Raw genomic sequence first — 20159 nt, 5'->3', positions numbered from 1 at the left:
ATGGAGACTGGCAAGCCAGGGTTGGTGAGTGCTCCAGTGCACATCAGCTCCGTTGCAGCGCAGACAGAGAAAAGGATGGACACCCAGGCCCCGCTCACGGCTGTTTACATCCACACAGTGCCTGCTCTACCAGCACAGCCTTATCCCCCATCTCCTGCAGCTGCCCGGGAGCCAGCCACACTCCATCTGGCCATGCCACCGCTTTACTCCAAGGAGACGCTTCCTTTTCTGACACTCCATATTGCTGGTGGGCTGCAGTCTCAGCCAGGATTGAGTCTGGCAGCTGCTGCTCCTACAGCCAGACCCAAGTCGGCAGGAAAGCACGTGTGTCCTCACTGTGGACGGGACTGTATGAAGCCCAGTGTGCTGGAGAAGCATCTCCGCTGCCACACCGGGGAGCGGCCTTACCCCTGCACTACTTGTGGAGTTTCTTTCAAGACTCAGAGCAACCTCTACAAACATAAGCGTACTCAGGCTCATGCCCGCCTTTCATCTGAATCAGAGCAGAGCAGCCAGTGCAGCCTCGACAGCATGTCCACATCCAGAGAGACTTGTACCTCCAGTTTGTCTATGGATGAGCGCAGCGAGGGAGCGGGCAGCATGGAAAAGGATACCACACTACCTACTGCTGAGATCACCTGTCCAGCCAGTACTGCAAAGGTCTACTCTGTAAAGACGCAAGGTCCTGGCAGTGAGCGGACTGAGTTCACCTCTGCAGGTCATAAGACCAAAGAACTATTTGAAAGTGTAAAGGTAACAGTAGAGGAGGAAAAACAGAGGATGGAAAAGGAAAAGCGTCTGCTGACTGCTACCACTCGACATCTTCCTCTTCAGAGACAAGAAGCCACTCTGTTCTCCAAGCAGTGGGAGAGCTCTGTATCCAGGGGGAAATCTCAGAGCCATGAGAGCACAGACTCGGGCTTCAGTGAGAGCAGTGACCACTACCCAAGCCCTGGGAGCGTCTTACCTGACCACAGTATGGATTCCCTCACTGAATCCACCAAGGAGCATCTTGAAGAAACCACCAGCACGCAAACACTGTCAGAACCAGGTCAGAGTGGACAGCAACACAAAGACACTGCAAAGGAGCAGGAGGCTAAGACATTGGAGGAACGTATATCGAAGCTGATTTCAGAGAACACAGCTGTCGTGGAGGACAAACAGCTGGAGAATGTAAGGCCACGGAAGACAGTTCTGTCAAAGCAGGGCAGTATCGACCTCCCCATGCCGTACACGTACAAGGACTCCTTTCACTTTGACATGAGACTCAGCAAGACTCCGAATGTTGAGTTACAAAGAAACAGGAAGCCCGGCTTCTACAGTTCTGTGCCCACTCAGTGCTCCACCACCATGGAACATGCCCCCTTAACCCGCAGCAACTCCCTTCCTTTCAGCGTTACCCTGCTGCAGCCCGAGAGGAACAGCCCAACAACTTCCTATCAGAGTGATTATGTAACACTCGTCCGGAGGGGAAGCTCTGGCCAGATCAATCCAACAGGTTTTGCGATCAAACCTGTGAACCAGCAGTCATCCACCCACCGCCCACTGGTCCGGCAGACAGCCGTAGACTGCAACCACGCAACAGACGGTCTCTTCATGAATTCATCTGTGGAGGAGGCATGCGCCAGCAGTCTCAGCTGCGATGGGGATGGTGTTGACATTTGTGGAGAGCCAAGCAACAGAAAGTTCCGGAGGAAGAAGGCACAGAAGTTTGCCTACAACAAGTGGTACATGTACGGGGGAGGGACGTTTAAAAAGCTCTACAGTACAGAGAAAAGTGGTGATGAAAGTGTTATCAAAGGCAGGAAATCTTCGACAAACCCAGAGCATGAGGTTGTTCAAGGTTTACAAAAACGATTGTCAGCAGTTCATAATGAGACAGTGACAACAGCAGGCTCAACGGTAAACTTCACAAGCAGCAGTGCAGCAGCATGCCACCCAGGCTGCCCCCCTCCCAAACTGTCCCTCGTCTCTGCTGTGGATTTGAATCCAAAAACTAGCCAGCTTCATACATCATGCAGCTCTCTTAAGACTCCACTGCGGAGAAATCTGTCTTTGTCAATACTGCCATTACCTTCAGTTGGATCACTGGTTAGCCACAAAACAGACAGCATGAGCAGAACAGAGACTGGGGGGTTGATTAATGAAGGAAAACATACTGACTGTACCAGCTCGCAGCTCAGTGGAGCCCATATTCCCTCTGACAGGAAAAAGCAGAAAACTGATGACAAAATAATGTGCCCTCTGGAGATGGAGACCGACCCAAACACACTGACTCATCCCCCTCCTTCTGTCACTGGCAGTGCGCCTCAGCAGGATACAAATCTCAGTTATATCAACCTTCCAAAAAATCAAAAACATACTCAGTTCAAAGGAGCACTCTTCCCGCCATGCATAATCAATGCAAATACACCGTCCGTTAGCACCTCGCCAGCCACTTCCACCCCCTCTGCTGCCAAGTCCAGCTTCCTGCCCAAGTACCAGCTCAAGTTACCTAATGCTGCTGAATCTGTTTTAAATCCTTCACCGCATATTGTGGCTAAACCGACAGGAACTGATAGCCATAATTTCATCTCTGCCCTGTCATCGTCTCACCCTGCACAAACGTCGGTCACAACCTCTGACAATAAATGCAGTGATTCTGTCACCTCACCGTTGATGCAAAGCTCTGATATGAAAAAGACTGATGCTTTCAGCTCCACACAAAGCCAGCTCCCCTTGACTTGCACAGCCACAGTCCTTTGTCAGGCTGAAACATCAAGACTCTGTAAAAATGCAGCATCTACTTTAGCTGTAATGCACAGGCAATTTGCAACAACCACAATTACCACAACCTGCTTACAAGATTATCAGGCAGGAATATGCAGCACTTCAGTACAGCCTTCAAACTCTGCCGGGGGCTCAGCGCCCATGCAGTCACCCAGACCTGTTGCATCCATGGTTGCAAACGTCCCTGCTACACCTACCATAACCACAGCAAACACCCAGATGTCTGCTGCTGCCATTACAGCTTTCTCACGAGGTCAATCTATCTCTAACCCTCCTCCGTCACACACACAACTCTTGCCAGCATCAGACCAGTTGAGCCCTCTAAACAGAGCATATGCCAGCTCAAACATGCCAATCATACCCTGTCACATCGTACCGTTTGACCAGATGCAGCCAACTACTCAGAACGTGTTTCATGTTCACACAGCGGACCTCCAGATCTGCCTCCAGATCATATCTGACGAGCAGCTGGCTCTCATTGAACCCCAGATTGAGAGGCAAACTGGTAGCACCCTCTCACAGGCGCGTGAACTGGAAGCGGCGGCCCCGGAAGAGATCCAGAACAAAGATCAAACCTCCGTCACAATGCAAAGTAGCAGTGAGGGAAGGGACCGTCAACGGCCAGGATGCCAAAAGGAGTACGACCAAAGTGATTTTTCACCTGCACTTAACATGGATGGAGTAAAACCTCAACTGTGTGTACAGTTTGGGAAAGCAGAGCCAAATCTCCAACTGAATGAACACAGTAATTCAACTCAGGCTACAGTATCCGCTGAATCTAAGCCTCCTGAAGCACTTGGCTTGTCCCAGCGCCCACACAAATACGGTCACGTAAACAAGGTCACTGAGACTCAGAGCTCTTCAGGCGATGTTATGTCAACTGCAGCTCCACTTAAAGGTGTAATGTCAGTAAGGAGCCAAACTTCACAGGAGGAACATGCCCTTTTTCTGAACCGCTGTGCTGAGGAGGAACTTTTGCTGGACAGGGGGGTCAGCCAAGGTGGATCGGTGTCTCAAACAGTCTCTAGCCAACACAAGCTCAGCGTGACCTCACTTTCCCCCGGTGCAGTAAATCAGAATAGCACAAGAAGTGAAAGACTGGGCAAAGAAAGCCAACACAAACTTAAGAATCAAGGAGCCTTGTGTAATGTAGACACACCGAAAGCCAAGGGTGAAGCTTCTGCATACAAAAGCAACAGGTTAGAAAGTAAAGAAACCCACCCCCCTCCACAGGTTGAGCTCAGTCAAGCCCCTATTGCTGCATGCACTGATGAACTCTCTGACTCGGTTTCTACATTTTCCATCAATAAATGCAAAGCTCCAAGACAGCTGAACCCGCAATCATCCATCTACCGCAGTTGTCCAGAGGAATCTACATTATCAGAGTCCCTGGACTCATCTAAATATGCAAGCATGGGATGTGACAAGGTGGACCACATGGACAATTCTGCCCCTTTAGAGGAAATGACTCTGAGTGAGTCACAGGATGCAATCAGCTCAGCCCACTCAGAAAAACAGCTCGGTCAGTTTACTTCAGTGTCCTCTGACATCCAGGTGGAAAGATCCAAAGACATCCCAGCCATGCTTACCATCATCCAGAGCCCTACAGCAGGTACATTATGACTATTCTAATCATATTAACTATTCCTTTTATATAGGATCTGAACGATACGCAGTGCAGTGTGTGAATTTGTCATTGATTTGTCTCTGTACTCCGACACATTGGAATTACAACAGCAACTATGAGGACAAATAGCTGACTTTAAAGGTGTGAAATAGTGTTCACATCCATATTGGGTGTGCATTTCAGGTCTTGTTTATGTATTACCTACAATGAAGCAGTGACCCTCAACACACATGCACAATGTACAGTGTCAAAACTAGTGTTAATATCTTTATTCTTTTATATCAGAGTTTATATTGTGTTGGCACGGTGCACATTCCTATACCTGTTTTTGGTGGTGGTGTGGGTCTTGGGAGCATCAACAGAGGTCCACAGCTCAATTTTATCACATGGCCCCAAGTGTTTGTAAATCCTCCAAAGATTTGCTGAAGATAAATATTATTTGATAACATTTATTTAATGCTCAATAGATGTAAGTGTAAAAGGGGCTACAATTGCAGTTCATTTGTTTTGGATGAACAGCCTCAGATTAACCTCATGAGCTCTTTAACCTCTTAACCACAGCCAATGTGTTTAGGTTCCAGTCCTGGAGGACTGAGACAACACCATAAAAAATCTCATCCAATAGGTATGAGCACATTCACTGTATTTGCTTTTAACAAGCTTGAATCGGAGCCCATTTCAGGACAGTAACTGGTTTATACCACATGATGGCAGTATCTGGTCGGGGCTTTGCAGAATGGAGGCGTTGTCTGAACCAGCTGTTATGTGCCGCAGAACTACCGCAAACCCACAATTGATGTAGAGGTCTTTTTAGTATTTGTCAGAGAAATTAAATGCTCGATCAGGAATTTTAATAATAGACAAATTAATTAAATCAATCAGTTTGCATAAAAATGTCCCCATGTCAAAATTAAATCATGGTGAAAACCTGTTTCACAGTGCATGTGGCTTTCATTTTGACCATGATTGTGAGTATTACTGTGACATGTGGGCTGCCGCCCAGGCCTGTGTAACTAACTGTAGTGCACTGCATTGATTGAAAGTGTCATTCGATCCCCATCACAGCACACAGCTTACCCACTATGTAAGTTAAAGCAGCTGGGAGAATATACAAAAGGGCTGAACTCCACCACCACTGCCTCCTGCTAAGCTGAAACAAACTAAGTTTTCTTCTTGTCAGACGTGTCACTGACACTGACACTGTTCAGGCACATGGTGATGCTGAAAATTGAATTTTCCTGCAGAGTATTACTGTTATTATTCTGATTATCTATGGCAGGTTAAGTGTAAGGGCCACTCTCTTGCTACTAATTTGCAGTAGAATTATGGTGGTGATTGATGGAAAACTTTAAGGAGAGACATGGACATGGGGAGGGGGGGGGGTGCCAGCACTGGTCCATGTGAGATTTCTTTAAGCAAGTTCGCCAGGCCGAAGAAATTCTAGAGAGTCTATGAGCACATTTGTATTTCATTTACAGAATTGCTCCATCCACTGGATTTTATCTCTGAATACATTTGTCCATGTGTGTATCAGAAGAATATCTATCCCACCAGAAAAATTGCCATATTATTTCCTTACCTGGGTGTTCACCTTAATAATAAACTGGACTGGACAGACAACACTGACTCTCTCTACAAGAGGGGTCAGAGTCGACTATACCTGCTGAGGAGGCTAGGATCCTTTGGAGTGAGCAGACCACTCCTGAGGACCTTCTTCGAGACTGTGGTGGCATCTGTGGTCTCATATGCAGTGGTGTGTTGGGGAGGGGGGTGCTCTGAGCGGGACAAGAACAGGCTCAACAGACTAATTAAGAGAGCCGGCTCGGCCTGTGGCTGCCCCCTGCACCCCATAGAGGTGGTGGGAGAGAGGAGGACCTTGTCCAAACTGTCCTCCATCTTGGACAACACCTCCCACCCTCTGCATCAGACTGTGGGGGCCTTAAGCAGCTCCTTCAGTCACAGACTGATACACCCCAGGTGTAAGAAGGAGCGCTTCCGCAGGTCCTTCATCCCGACTGCAGACCACCACCACCACCTGTGCACTTTACTATAACATAAACTGTACAATAATTCTCACCCCACTTCACTTCACCCTGTTGTTGTTTGTCTCTGTAATTACATTTTTTTGTGTACATAGGTTTTTACCACTGTATATATTATATTATATTATATTCTGCTATTTAATTTTTCTAATTCTTAACTGTGTGCTTTTATTTTTTTTTTTGTCTGTCCCTTTGAGCTGCTGTAACAGCAAAGTTTCCCCACTGAGGGATCAATAAATAAATATCTTAAATTTGGTTGGTGGGTTGGAAGCATTCCATTAATATGACATGAATATTGTAGTTATTATTATAATATAATTCATCATATCATATTAAGATAATTTTGCTCTAATCCAAAAATAAATGTAACCAGGATTTTACATAAACTGTATAATCTCAGTTTAACGGATTAGTTCTCAGGGAAATACAAACTGACTGGTAAGGATTAACTTTGTCCTAAGGAAAACTTATTTCTTCCCTAGGGCTTATGGAGGGAGCCACCCTGGCGGGATGTGCAACCAAGAAGGAGCTTCAGACAGAGGGGACCCCTGAGCAGCCAGACAGCACAGGCTGGGGGCCAAATCAGAGCCAAGAGGCTGGAGAGGCAAACCACCAATGCATGGAGGGGCAGGCTGACGGAAGGGAGGAAACCAGTGGAGGAATCGAGACAGACGAGGGGCCAAGACAGTGGGGCAAGGACGAGTCTGACTGCAGATACACGTGCTTACAAGTTATGATAAAGCCAGAGGTGAGACTGAATGATTTTGTTCACTGCTCGTGGAATTTCTGTTTACTGCTCTTTAAATTCAATGAGTGAGTGTAGAGCACTGACACTTGCTTAACATACCCTCCCATTTTTCTGGCCAACCGCCTACCTGCATAACATAAATATATACATTCAGAACACGTAATACATAAACCCTCTCCAAACAGAGAAATCACACTGAAAAGTCACAAAACAGAACAGAAAAAGTACTCTCCAAATAAGCATTCTCTCTAAATCCTTTTTATTGTTTTAATTATTCTTAAACTCTAAATCTTCCCACAAATCCTTCACTGCCTGGTCTGGAGATCATGTGGAAGCAGGTTTCAGGCATAATTGAAACCTATTGAAAAAAATAGACATCCAAGCCTGAAGTGTGTTTTTCTTGTGAAATATTTGCAGTACTATCAACATATGATCTTCATTTGTTGAACAAAGAAAAATGTAATTTTCAAAAAAGAAAGATTTACACATTGTAACAGATATGCTAAATCAAAATTCATATCATAGAGCCACACACGGTGGCAAGTTTGACATGATTTACGAGGCTTTGTGAGCCTTTTGCCAAAGTTCAAATCATCAGCAACCCATTAAACAATACCAGAAGAAGGCAGCTGACAACAGTTACAATGGCAGACTTCTGTTTTATTGCAGAATTTCTTCCATATGATCTCACATTTTAAGGACTATAATGAATAGTCAAAGAGCAGTGCCTGGGACATCTGAATACACCGTTAATCTGATATGTTCCATTTGGTGATTTTGTTCACCTCTCTGGACACGTGAAGCTCTGTGGTATTTGTGCAATGCGGGAGCTAATGACATGGTTCAGTGGAGGAGGGACAATGACTGTATTATTGTGATGGTATGATGGTAACATTCCTCATTATATTCTTCTTTTATTAACAGGGAGAAGAGGACAAGGGCAAGGCGGATTCCTTCAAAAACTCTTTTGTATTTGAGCAGCATCTTCAGCATTGTTCCCAGACACACTCAGGAATGTCTGAAAACCCTTCACAGAGCCCTCAGCAAGCTCCAAGCACAACAAATAACCATAATTTACCTGCTAGCAGTCAGAGTAGCCTTTTCAGTTCTCCACAGCCCCCGTTGGAAATGAACAACTTCTCTTTCTCACAGCTACACTGGGAAAGCAGCGTCACCCATAATCAACAAACACAGATCTTGCGTCAATCAAAGTCAAGTCATATCATTTCAACAGCACAGTCTCATTTAACTGAAACGCAACATGCTTTTTCACGAATTGAGTCCAGCCATCAAGAAACTCAAACATGTTTATACCCGGACCAAAAGGTAACTGCAGGAAACAACATCACAGCAGCAAGCTTTTGTACGAAGTCAACCGTAGGAAGTCACAAAAGTCTCTCTGCTGATTTCAAAACATCATCCTCCACTAACTCCAACCCACCCCAAGTTTCTTATTCTGCTCAAGTGAGTAGAGCTACGGCTGGATTGACAGAAGACACCCAAGCATCAAACAACAATGTGCTGGGTAATAATACTGTGCTGCCATCGAAGCCTTTTACATACCCAGGACCTGATGATTTTCAAGATACCATGGATAAGACCACAAATGACTATACAAGTCAGAACAGTAACTCTGGGAGACCTGACATGACCAACAAATACCAGTCTTTTTTCTTGGCTGGCCAGCTTCATGGCTACCAGCCAGTTGACTGTCTGACCAGTGGGGTACGGCCAGTGCAAAGCTGCCAGGACTACACAGAAGACACCAGCAGTAGTGACGATGAAGGCAAACTCATCATTGAGCTTTAGGTGAACATATACATTTGCTGTTCGGAGTTTTCTCCACTGTATATATATACATTAGTCAGAGTCAAAATTGCTCTGAAGGCAGATATAATATCAATGGTTGAGTTAATTTAGTGGGCAGAGCCAAAGAACAACATAGGTAAACTCAAAATAAGCCAAAATATCAATAAGAAAATTAACTGTCAATGGCTTTTTATATTTGTCATTATGATACATTAAAAGATCAGTGGGAAACTTAGCAAAAAGGTGGTCAAGTCCGAGCTAATGTTCATGTCATACTGTAGTGCATTGGAGTGTCATTGTGACCAAGTAGTTAAAACTGCTCTCGTCAGCCTCCTAATTCCAGGTGTGACTGTCAGGATATTTAGCTAAAGTAGCTGCCACAAGTCCAAAAGTACCACAGCAATGAACAAACCAGCCACAAAACAACAGCAAGTAGTGATCAGGAGTGGAGCCGCAATCACTAGCCTCTGGCTCCAGATACTCCAATCATGGGTTAGAGTTGGGTGTCAATCATGACGTTACCATCCCATTTTATAGAGACCCGAAGTCCAGCCCCTTCCAGTGGGCCCACTGGACCTTGTTCTGGAAAAAATCTATACTGTAGCCAGTGGCAAGGGACAAATCATTTTTTAAATCTCGTTTGAATTGTGTCAGTTTAAAAGATAATTTTGCGAGTCAAGAAAGCTTTTAGTTAGAAAGTTTTAGTTCATTTTGTGTGAAAGCGCTCAGTGATGTAGAACCTCTTGTCTCGAATAATATGTCACCTGCTAGCTAGCTAGCTAACTTAGCACAGGTGTAACATTATCTTACCTGCCAGCGACTCTTGTGCTCCTTTTATCAGCTGGGAAGCTGCATCTCAAAACGAAACACTCAGACGTCAAAGCTTTAGCAGGCGCTGGGTAGCCACAACCGTTTTAGGACAAACTGAGACTTTCTGGACTTGTAAGAACAAATTTTAAATTGACAAACATATCTGTGATTCATGGCGCAATTAAAACAGGATAAAAGATTATTTGTCTTTCATCGTTGACTACTTTACACATTTTTTCTGAAATAAGGGCAGGACTTCGCCTCTCCACAGCATCAAAAACTTAATTGTAACCAAACAGATCAGAAAAAATAACATTTAAACATGCATCAGCGTGATAAGAACTACCTAAAACGATAGAAATCAACTTAAGGAAACAATTATTTGACGCGCGTATTTCGACTTTTTAGTTTGTCCCATATCTGCTAATATGGCTTTATGATCTATACAGCAGCCAGCCAGGGGGCAACCGAGCTGTTTTGGCTTCACTCATGGGGTGCTGCTGTGTTGTCCATCCTTATACATACAGTCAGTGGTGGGGAATTGCCCGCAAGCCTGCAGTGTGAAAAATAGCAATATAGGCATGTTTTCTTTGATTTATGACCATCACAGTTAACTTAAAGGGTCAGCAGGTTGCAGCTTTGTGGGAGCTATTGGCTAGTCAGATAGCTGTCTTGGTTAATAAACTAATAGAGATTACTTAGCTAAAGATTCAGTCATGCACACCTGTGTGATTTAACTGGATGAAGGCTCCAATTTCTCCAAGGTTTCTGTCCTGTAGACTCATTGCCCAGGAACTTATGATAATATAAATACTGACATGAACAGTCGTCATTTGTTTTTTATTTATTTATTTTTCCAAACACTAGAAAACCACATGGTTATTGTTCTCTGTTTGCAGCAAGTGTGTTTGCTTCACAGCACTAGCTCCCTCCTGCTTTACCACGTCTTTTTCACTTGTTTTAATGGGTGTTGTCGAAAAAAAGGTGGCTCCTGCTGCTATGTAACTCAACCACTGAGATTACCTCTGCTCCAAAGAAATGCTGCCTGACTTCCGTTCTGCTCACACATGCTTACACACACATAATTTGCTGTGATTTGTGTCTAGCTTCCCACAGTCGCTCTCTCTCATAAATTGCACTCTGTATCACTCTGTCACCTTCCCAGACAACACCTGTGTGTGTGAATCATGTACACATGTTGCCAAATACCTATTAAAATGATCTCTGCTGTCAAACAGATCTCCCAAGTGAAGCAGGCATTGGCTGGAGGGGCATGACCCTTTTCCAAGTCTGGGTTCTTCAGTGAGTCAGCAGCTACAATAACATTTCTGTACATAAATCCACAGCTATAGCTCACGCTAACTTGCTTGTCAATCCTCAGCCCATTAGTGGTGACAAAACTTTTTGGACATGACAGGTGGAAGTTAGTAAGAGTGCTGATTGAGCTTTGTCTCCAAAGGCACATGTGCAGGCCTGTTTGATTTGACATGTAGGATGAGTTTGTAGTGCAGTTTGACACAAAGGACACAAAAATGTGCAACAGTTTACTTATTGAGTGATTTATCATTGCATTGCAAATATTTATATTTGTTTTGTTTTCATTTTCTAATTTTATATTCTTGTTACAGATTGTGTAAAGCTCAGCTTAACTGACAGAACAAACAAATTCATCTCAAATTATCTGCACATCATTTTGTGTTTTCAACCATTTCAGCAAAAGAAGGTTTATTAAATCATACTCAAAACCATGTTTTCCTGGTCTGCTTGTGTGAGTCCATTCTTCAGTTAAAGCTCTAACTTGGTCAAAGGTAGCTTTTAGATGCTGCAGTAGGCCTGAAGTAGATCAGGATACAACATTTTATAACATGCCGTGGTGAGCTACTAGATGTCTGGCTTCACTTTCACGGTTAAGTTTTCAGTCGTACATGCTTTAAATCCACTTGGTGGCATAAACACACCAGATCACTAAGAGTCCCAGATGTTTTCATTTGCTCTGTTGTGGCTGCACTGCGCAAGCTGTAACCCTTGTTCTTCATCACAGATTAAGGTCCAGATTTCTTTGAACTGTGAAAAACAAAAAGGCATTAACTGAGGACACATGTCAATGAAAGTCAGCACAGCAGGCAGTTATTTCCACTCTTGTCACCATTTATAAAGCAAGACTACAATGAACACATCCCTATGTCACATAAATGTTATTTGAGCCTTTTACAATGTTCTCTAAGTAAAAGCTACTCATATTGTGTTAAAAAGCTGAGCCAAAATAGAACCATGCTTCTGTGTTAATGATTTGATTTCTTTTATTTTCACGATGTGCACACAAAAACTAGCCAACCATCACAGTGTTACAAGCACCAGATGTGCAGTTGCAGTGGTTAAGCATTATTACATTTAACTTCATTACAAAATTACAGGTTATTTAACAACTCCGTGTTAAACAGAACACTCAGCCCTCTCTCCTAAGCCTGGCAAATTAAATCTGATACAAAATCTCTGGAGTAGTATTAAACCCACTTGTTTTTAAGGCTAATGGTCGTGTTCCTGAACGTAACTGTGCACATGGGGATCTTTGTCTTTTGTTTAAATTACACTCTATGTAAAGTTCCACACTGTAACTGTTCTTTGTGAGACAATTTAAAACATTTTTTCCATTCCATTTTTCTCTATACAAATGGAACATTTTGCTCCTAAACTCTTGAATGAAAATAATCTGCTATGGGAAAATTATGACAAATTGTTAAAATAAAATACTGATTCAACTCATTAGGAGGGAAGAGAATTAAAGAATGTTTCCTTTGTGAATCAGGCATCTTCTCAAGCCTATACCAAAGCCAAAGCATTTGACAGTTTTGTCTGATGGACATTCCTATTGCATATCTCCACAAATGGTCACAAGTGAAGTAAACATATTGACTCCCAAAAGTGATGACACTATGATGCAGTGTTACAAATTGAGTGTTCACGAAAACCTCAAACACCAGAGGCAAAGTCAGGAACAGGACACACACATGAATTATAGAGTTGTGTACAAGTGTGGAATCCTGGGTTACCTCATTGTTTAACTATGCTCCGCACAGATCGGTCTAAAATGCACTATTTGCTTTTTGTTTTGATTCATCACTAGTCTCTATTCCCAACAGCGTTCTGTAGCAATGTTCAGCATAGTCTGCAGCGTTTCTTCATGTTCAGTAGGTAAAACTACAGAATTTGCACGTAATAATATGCCCAGACTCATCAACATTTACTCTCAAGCTGGAAGCTTTGATTTGAAGAGCTAAATTATTAACGTAAATAGGAAACATCTCCTTGCTTCACACAAGACTGTTGGGAAAACCATCCAGTTGTGTGTCATTAACGTGAACACAAGCAAAGGGTGCTTGCTGAACTTCCCATTAACACCACAACAACATATATCGGAGAGGATCCCCATAAATCCAGTGAAATGCTTTCTTGAAATCAACAAGCAAACAAATGTACGTATAATGGAAGTGACTAGACATATATACACTGTGTGATCCATACAGTACATGCTTTGGCTTTTCTAAATCCATTTTGCACATCGACAAGCAAAGCCGTCCTCTTAAGGTGATCTCCAAGTGTGCAATTTAAAAATGAGATACATTTTATACACACAGCTAATAAGACTTAAGTCCTGTAGCTGAGTGTTAGTTTGGGATCTTTTTTTAATTTTTTTATTTTCTTAATTTATGAATAAAGCCACACGGCTACTTCAAGCTTTTTCCAGGTTACATTTATCTATAACATTTTTTACCTGTTCTATAGAGAAGTTTGCATTTAAAAAGAATTGTTTTATTTACATTAGCTTTCATTTCAGAAACCAAAAAACAACTGTGCAAAGTCTTTTTTCCACTCTCCCCATTAACTTTCATGTTAAAACTGTTGGGGATTATGAGTTTGTAAGTAATCAATATGCAATTAAAGTTGTGTTTCAAAGTGCATACGCTCTTGCCAAATTTCATTTCTGTCAGTGGTTACACAACTTTTTGTACCTCTCAAAACCTCAGGCAGTATTTCCCCTCAAATTGAATTATTTCTGTACTTCACTTATACAATCCCCCTGACTACAAATCTGACTACTGAAATCCGCACACACATAAACAGCTTCCACATTAGACAGACTAAACATCTGAGTCATTAAACTCTCCAAAAAAGGAACAAGGGCCAGTTGATCTGGTGGATGCTTCAGGGGGTAAATAGCAAGCGAAGACAACAAAACAGTACCTAGAAAATCTGTTCTTAAATTGTAGTGCTAGTGCCCCTTTCACTGATTTGTCCTTAACTTTTAACTTTAACTCCACAAAACTCAAACCTTTATTTTCAGTAGTAAAACCACCTCCTTCAACCACCACAATGAAGGATAAAACTTAAACGATTTATGCTGACATACTCAATTTCACAGCAAAACCCACAAATCCAGAGTTATTATAGAGGATTTAGATTTATACTAGATTTTTACAAATACTCCAGACAGCAGAGCAACTCTGGCTAACCCTCAACTGGCTCATAAGTGAAATTGGGCTCTCAGCCTGTGAGAGCGAGCTTGTAGGATGGACATGTCAGAGTTCTCCCAGCTGATGTGACATGTCACATAGTTCTATGGTGAGAGATTTGTCTCATATCTATAGATACTAACTTGTGTCATGTAGACGTTAACTATTGTCTAAATTTACATTTGAATTAGTGTGCAATGATTTGTACAAATGCATACCATACCCATACACACAGTCTCAAATCTAAAGCTGGCTGACTGTTGGATCTGCATCTGTGGATCATGAGACAAGCGATCTGAATGTGTGCATTCAGTGACATAGTTTTGAGACAAATCACATATAACCACAATACAAAGTTGAGCTGACCTACTCCAAAAATGATGCGGTTCCAATCATGCGATTAATGCTGGCTAGCTTCTAAGTATTGCAGTGCACACAGAGACATGATGGGGCAGTGAATACGATGTTAAAATGGGGCTCAGACACTAATCAAAAGCAGAGGTATTTTTTCAACCAAATACAAACTTTAAATGACGTTCATTTGAGGTGCTTTATTGTAAGTAACCTATCTTTTATTAAAGGGCAAAAGAACAGCATAACTCTCCAAAAGCTGATGATGACATAACCTTGTCATCAAGCACTTCAGTGGTGACTCAGCATTAATAGCTGGCCGTCTTATAGCTTTGTTGCTTGTAGTATGAACACAGCGTTATTATGTATATGGTATAACGCATAATAACACTGGCTTGACCATTGAAATCAGCAGTAAAATGTAGGGGGTAAAATTTTGCTGTGGCTAATTAACATGAAAGCCAGTTTCTATAGTATATGGTTTCTAAGTTCTTAGGAATGATAAATGGACAGCACTGGTATGGTGCCTTTCTTATCTTTTTGATAAGAGCTCAAAGCATCTTAACACTATATTTACTAATTGATAGATCATTCTTGCACTGAACCTTAAAAAACCTAATTATTCACACATACACTTGCGCACCAAAGCCCAGTTTCAGAAGTATTTGGGGATCAGTGTCTTGTCCAAGGACACTTGGACACGACACAACTAGATGAGCCAGTCAGGGGTCACACCGGTGGTCAGTGCAACTTTATTAATTAATTCAAGAGCTAAATAATAAACTAATCAATAAACTAATACAATCCATCCTTTTTCTGACAATGGTAACTGTTACAGTCATGGGAGGTCTTTTAGCAACCAAGGCAACACGTGTGTATCAGCATGTGTTGGCATTAACCCCAATAAATGGTTAATTATGTTTGTTTGAGGGTGGGTAGCTCTGTTGCCTCACAGCAAGAAAGTTCTAGGTTTGAATCCGATGGCCGACTGGTTTGCTGGTTTGAATCTGGGGCCTTTCTGTGTGGAATTTGCACGTTTTCCCGAGTATTTGAATGGGTTTTCTGCGGGTACTCCGGCTTCCTCCCACATTCCAAAGACATGCAGGTTAGGTTAATTTGTGACTCTAAATTGAATGGTTGTCTGTCTCTATGTGTCAGCCCTGTGACTGAATGGCGACCAGTCCAGGGTGTACACCATCCAGGGTGTATCTCGTCCAATGTGGGCTCCAGCCCTACCTGCAACCCTTATCCATCGACAATGGACGGATGGGTGGATGTTTGTTTGTGTCATATTCCCTGTATTTTGGTATTTCATCTTAAAATAGTGCGTAAGACAGTAAAACTTACAAGTAAGTCACCTTCTTTCATTCTTGTTTACAGCTGTCAGTCATTATTTAAGAGTTCTAGTCTGGACTAAAATCGCTCATAATCCCTGATTGTTGATTGATGGGTGTTTGTTTCATGAGTGCTTTCTGACACCAAAGACAATAAATAAAACCAAATGGAGCAATGAAGTATAGCATGCATATAGCAATCAGATTATGTATCATGTAATATCCAATTGATGAGTTGGTGTTACTTCGTCACATTCCCACCTCATCGCTTGTTTTTAATGAAAATGTGAACATGAAACAAATAGTATTGAAGAGCAACTTGTAAATTGTAGAAAAATACAAGCTTGAGCGCAATGCAGTCTCCAGTGAGGCATTTGTATGTTTTAGTTTTTAGTACCAAATAATCAATCGCATTTCTTCTTCCATAGTATGTTTCTATGGCGTCTTCTGACAAGTTCTCTTTCTCCACATGCACATGTCTTTCACTGATTCCTGTGAGTGGGAAAACTTTCTATACAATTTGACATAAAGACAACAGAAAATTGTATCTCGTTTTCGGCCCTCCTAAGCTCTACATTTGAGCTTATTTCAGCATTCCTCATCAATCATAAAACATAAACATGGAGCACATGAACTGAATTATAAACCGCAGTTTGTGTAGATTATGTGAATTCCTATACTCCTGCAGTTTCAAAGTGGCACGACATTGCAACATTATCACACAAGGGGGTCCTAGGGGAAAAATAAGCTATGGGGTCCTATTGACCCCCCATTCATGCACTTTGAAGATGTTAGTGTATATTCCCAAAATAGATTTGCAAAAAAGATAGCATGTACTGTACAGTCACGTTCAATTCAGAGATGGATATTTCAAAATGACATAATAGCCCTTTAAAATTCTGTATGTGGATGTTTTTGAAAAGTCCATCAAATGTGCAGACTTTTTGTCTTAATTTAATTTAATTTCTCCTTATTTCATTTCTCTGTCTCACCAACGAGCATTAGGTGTATCTTATTAAATGTAGTTAATTTATTAGATTTTTTATTATCTATCTACCCCTACTTTTAGCTCACTAAACAACAGTCAGTCGTGGTGCACAAATCTGAGATATGTAGCGCTCTCTCGTTCTTTGACTTGTTCTTGGGTGTGTCATCATGCACTTCCATGGTTTTGCTTTTCCTGCTGTGACATGTCAAAACGTTGGCTGGGAAAAAGGCCAACACTAACAACAGAAAGATCTGATCTTATATGTATGTCTCAGATAACATATGTTAAAACCTTGCCCAAGCTAACAGTTTTTAGACATTAAAAACACAAAACCTTTTCATAACACTGACACTGTTTTTTTTGCTTGATGTGTCCTAACACTTTGTATCCATTGTACTTTATATTTCATTTTAATGCCTGAAAATGCCCCTAACCTGAATTGTAACCATCTTGCTAGTGTTATGACCAGCTCGAAAGCCACAGCATCATGTGTCATGGACACAGCTGGAGCTTCCTGCTCTTTAACCCCACCCTCCTGCACACTCCCCTCTGCTTATCTTCCAGTCAGCACCTGCTAGCTTTTTCCCTGCAGTTCACCATTCACACCCATTGCCATTCCCCCTGCATCATCTGTCTGCCAATCAGCCACCAGCGTGTTCAGTCTGACACTCACCTGTTTTTCATCAGCTCATTAGCCCTCTGCATTTTTAACAACCAGTTTGTCTAGTTCCTTGCCTGATTGTTGTAAGTGTTTAGCCTGCTTTGTATCCTGCCTGTCTGTTTGATCATCTAGGTTTCTGACCTGTTTCTCTGCCTGATGTTTTGTAACTCTGCCTGGTTTTATGGTTTTTGACTTCTTTACGCATCACTAAAGCCATAGTGTTGCCTTACTCCAGCCTCTGTCTGACTCTGCATTTGGGTCTTCTCAACTGTGACAGTGTGATCTGGCCAGGAATTGACCCACCTATTTTTTTTTGACAATTTTGACACCTATGCTCACTAGTGGACAAACAACGCCCTCAACACTCACTAGAACAAGATAACCACAGTAGTGCAGAACCTGCAAGTACTCAGTCGACCACCTGTCTAATTGGCTGCATCAGCTCTAGGCCGTGGCTCCGTCCAGTCAGGCAGCTTCTCCACCGTCACTGCCACCGGTCCCTCAGATCCCACAACCCAGTCAAAAACCTCATCTGCCTCCTTGCAGCCCCTGCAGCAGTGAGCCTGGCCTTTGCCGTTCCTTCTTATCATAACATTTGTTGGTCTTCGAGCTGCAACCGTCCACCTTTCCATCTGATCAATCCCAAATCTCTTATCACTCTCTTGGATGGTGGAGTGGGGAACTTTAGTGTGGGAAGCTAATTCGCCTGTGCTTCTCTGTTTCATGCAAGAAGTAAAGAAGGTGTTGAACAAGTCAGCCAGTGGCTGAGAGGCAGCACGAATCATGCAACAGACCCTATGCCAGTCTGGCATCAGTGGAGTGGCGTGGAGCACCTTCTGCTTGTTGCAGTGTCTTGTGTCAGCTTTGCCACCAGGTGATGTTGTGGAGCCTCGGGAGGAGTTTCCAGACCTGTCAGAAGTGCCGGCAAATATTTGAACCTAAAAGCAGTGTTCAGCAAGTCTTGTGCCACCAGACTTCCTCAACGCGACCATGCAACTATGCTGTTGATCTGCTACCTGGAACATTCCTACCTAAGGGTATACTATACTGTCACCCCCTGAAATGGAGGCCATGAACAAATACACTAGTGAGGCCTTGTCTGCCGGCATTATTTGGCTATCCTCTTCTCCAGCAAGAAGGAGCCGGTGCTGCTTTTAGTAAACTCAAGAAGGCCTTCACTTCTGCTCCCATCCCTCTGATCCTCAGCTTCAGTTATTGAGGTGGATGCCTCTGATTTGGGAGTTGGTGCCATTCTGTCCAACTGTCCTCCAGCTGGAGATCTACATGTGCTGCCCATCCCTCGTCAACTATGGTCACTCATTGCCCTGGACTTCATCACTGGCCAGATTCTGAATTGCCAAGTAAACTGCTCAACTGCTTGTACAACATGTGTTCAGACTACATGGCCTGTCTACCTCTGGTCTCTAGGGGGCTGCAGATGTCACCTGATCTGGAGACAACCCCGTGCTGAACTCCTGTGATCTTCAGCTCGTCATAAAAAACAGACTGCCACCGCTCTACCACCCTCTGTTACTGAGTAAGACAGTCTGGTTTTCATCCAGGGGCCTGCCCTTCCGGACTGTCTCCAGAAAATTGCCTCCCATGTTTGTTGGTGTAAAATCACTAATCCCTCTGTCTATCTACAGTTGCCCCAGACCTTTTGGAGAATCCATCCCACTTTTCACGTCTCAAGCCAGCTCACTTGCCCTACCCACCAACCCTCCTCATCCCTGACTCATTGACAGTGAAGTGTATACAGTCAATTCTCAAGTCATGGCACCAGGGACAGGGAATTCAGTATTTGGACTGGGAGGTCTATGGCCCTGAGGACAGGTCTTGGGTCTCTGCTAGGGACATCCTTGACCCCACCCTCATCGGGGATTTCCATTGTCTGCACCCAGACCAACAAAGAGACACCTGGAGGCATCTGTAGAGGAGGGGTACTGTCATGGACACTGCTTGAGCTTCCTGCTCCTTAACCCCACCCTCCTGCACACTCCCCTCTGTTATCTTCCAGTCAGCACCTGCCAGCTTTTTCCCTCCAGTTCACCATCCACACCCACTGTCATTCTCCCTGCATCATCTGTCTGCCAATCAGCTACCAGCCTGTTCAGTCTGCCACTCACCTGTTTTTCATCAGTTCATTCGTATCCCGTCCATCTGGATTTCAGACCTGTTTCTCTGCCAGATGACTTGTTCCTTTGCCTCGGTTTTTGACATCTGGAATGTACATTTCTCTACCATTAACCATCAGTAAATCCATTAGCTTGACTTATTCCAGTCTGATTCAGTGTTTGGGTCTTAACTGACATAAGGAGTGACATGACACCAGATTAGATGCAAAAGAATTAATGCTGTCAAAATAACACAGATTTTGTGATTTGAAATTATTAATGCATTAAAATTCAATGCAAATAATGTTTAGTATGCCGTGGGCAGTAATCGTCTCAGTGTGCAAACACCACCCTTCAATTTCTAAAGTCAGTATTATTCTGAGGTAATAAGTGTT

At 43.0% G+C, this 20159-nt stretch overlaps 1 protein-coding gene across 1 annotated transcript; it reads left to right on the top strand.

Annotated features, from left to right (window-relative positions):
• On the top strand, window positions 1-4614 carry znf831 (zinc finger protein 831). The gene is made up of 4 exons (XM_070839336.1): window positions 1-1902; window positions 3208-3407; window positions 4128-4381; window positions 4580-4614. Exons 1-4 carry the CDS (start codon window positions 1-3, stop codon window positions 4612-4614), a joined length of 2391 nt encoding a protein of 796 aa, XP_070695437.1.
• The last annotated feature ends 15545 nt before the right edge of the window (window positions 4615-20159 follow it).

The sequence above is a fragment of the Pempheris klunzingeri genome, chromosome 2, assembly GCF_042242105.1.
Source record: "Pempheris klunzingeri isolate RE-2024b chromosome 2, fPemKlu1.hap1, whole genome shotgun sequence".
Taxonomy (NCBI): domain Eukaryota; kingdom Metazoa; phylum Chordata; class Actinopteri; order Acropomatiformes; family Pempheridae; genus Pempheris; species Pempheris klunzingeri.
Note: the sequence above shows the minus strand (reverse complement) of the source record. Positions and strands in the feature narration are given on the sequence as shown.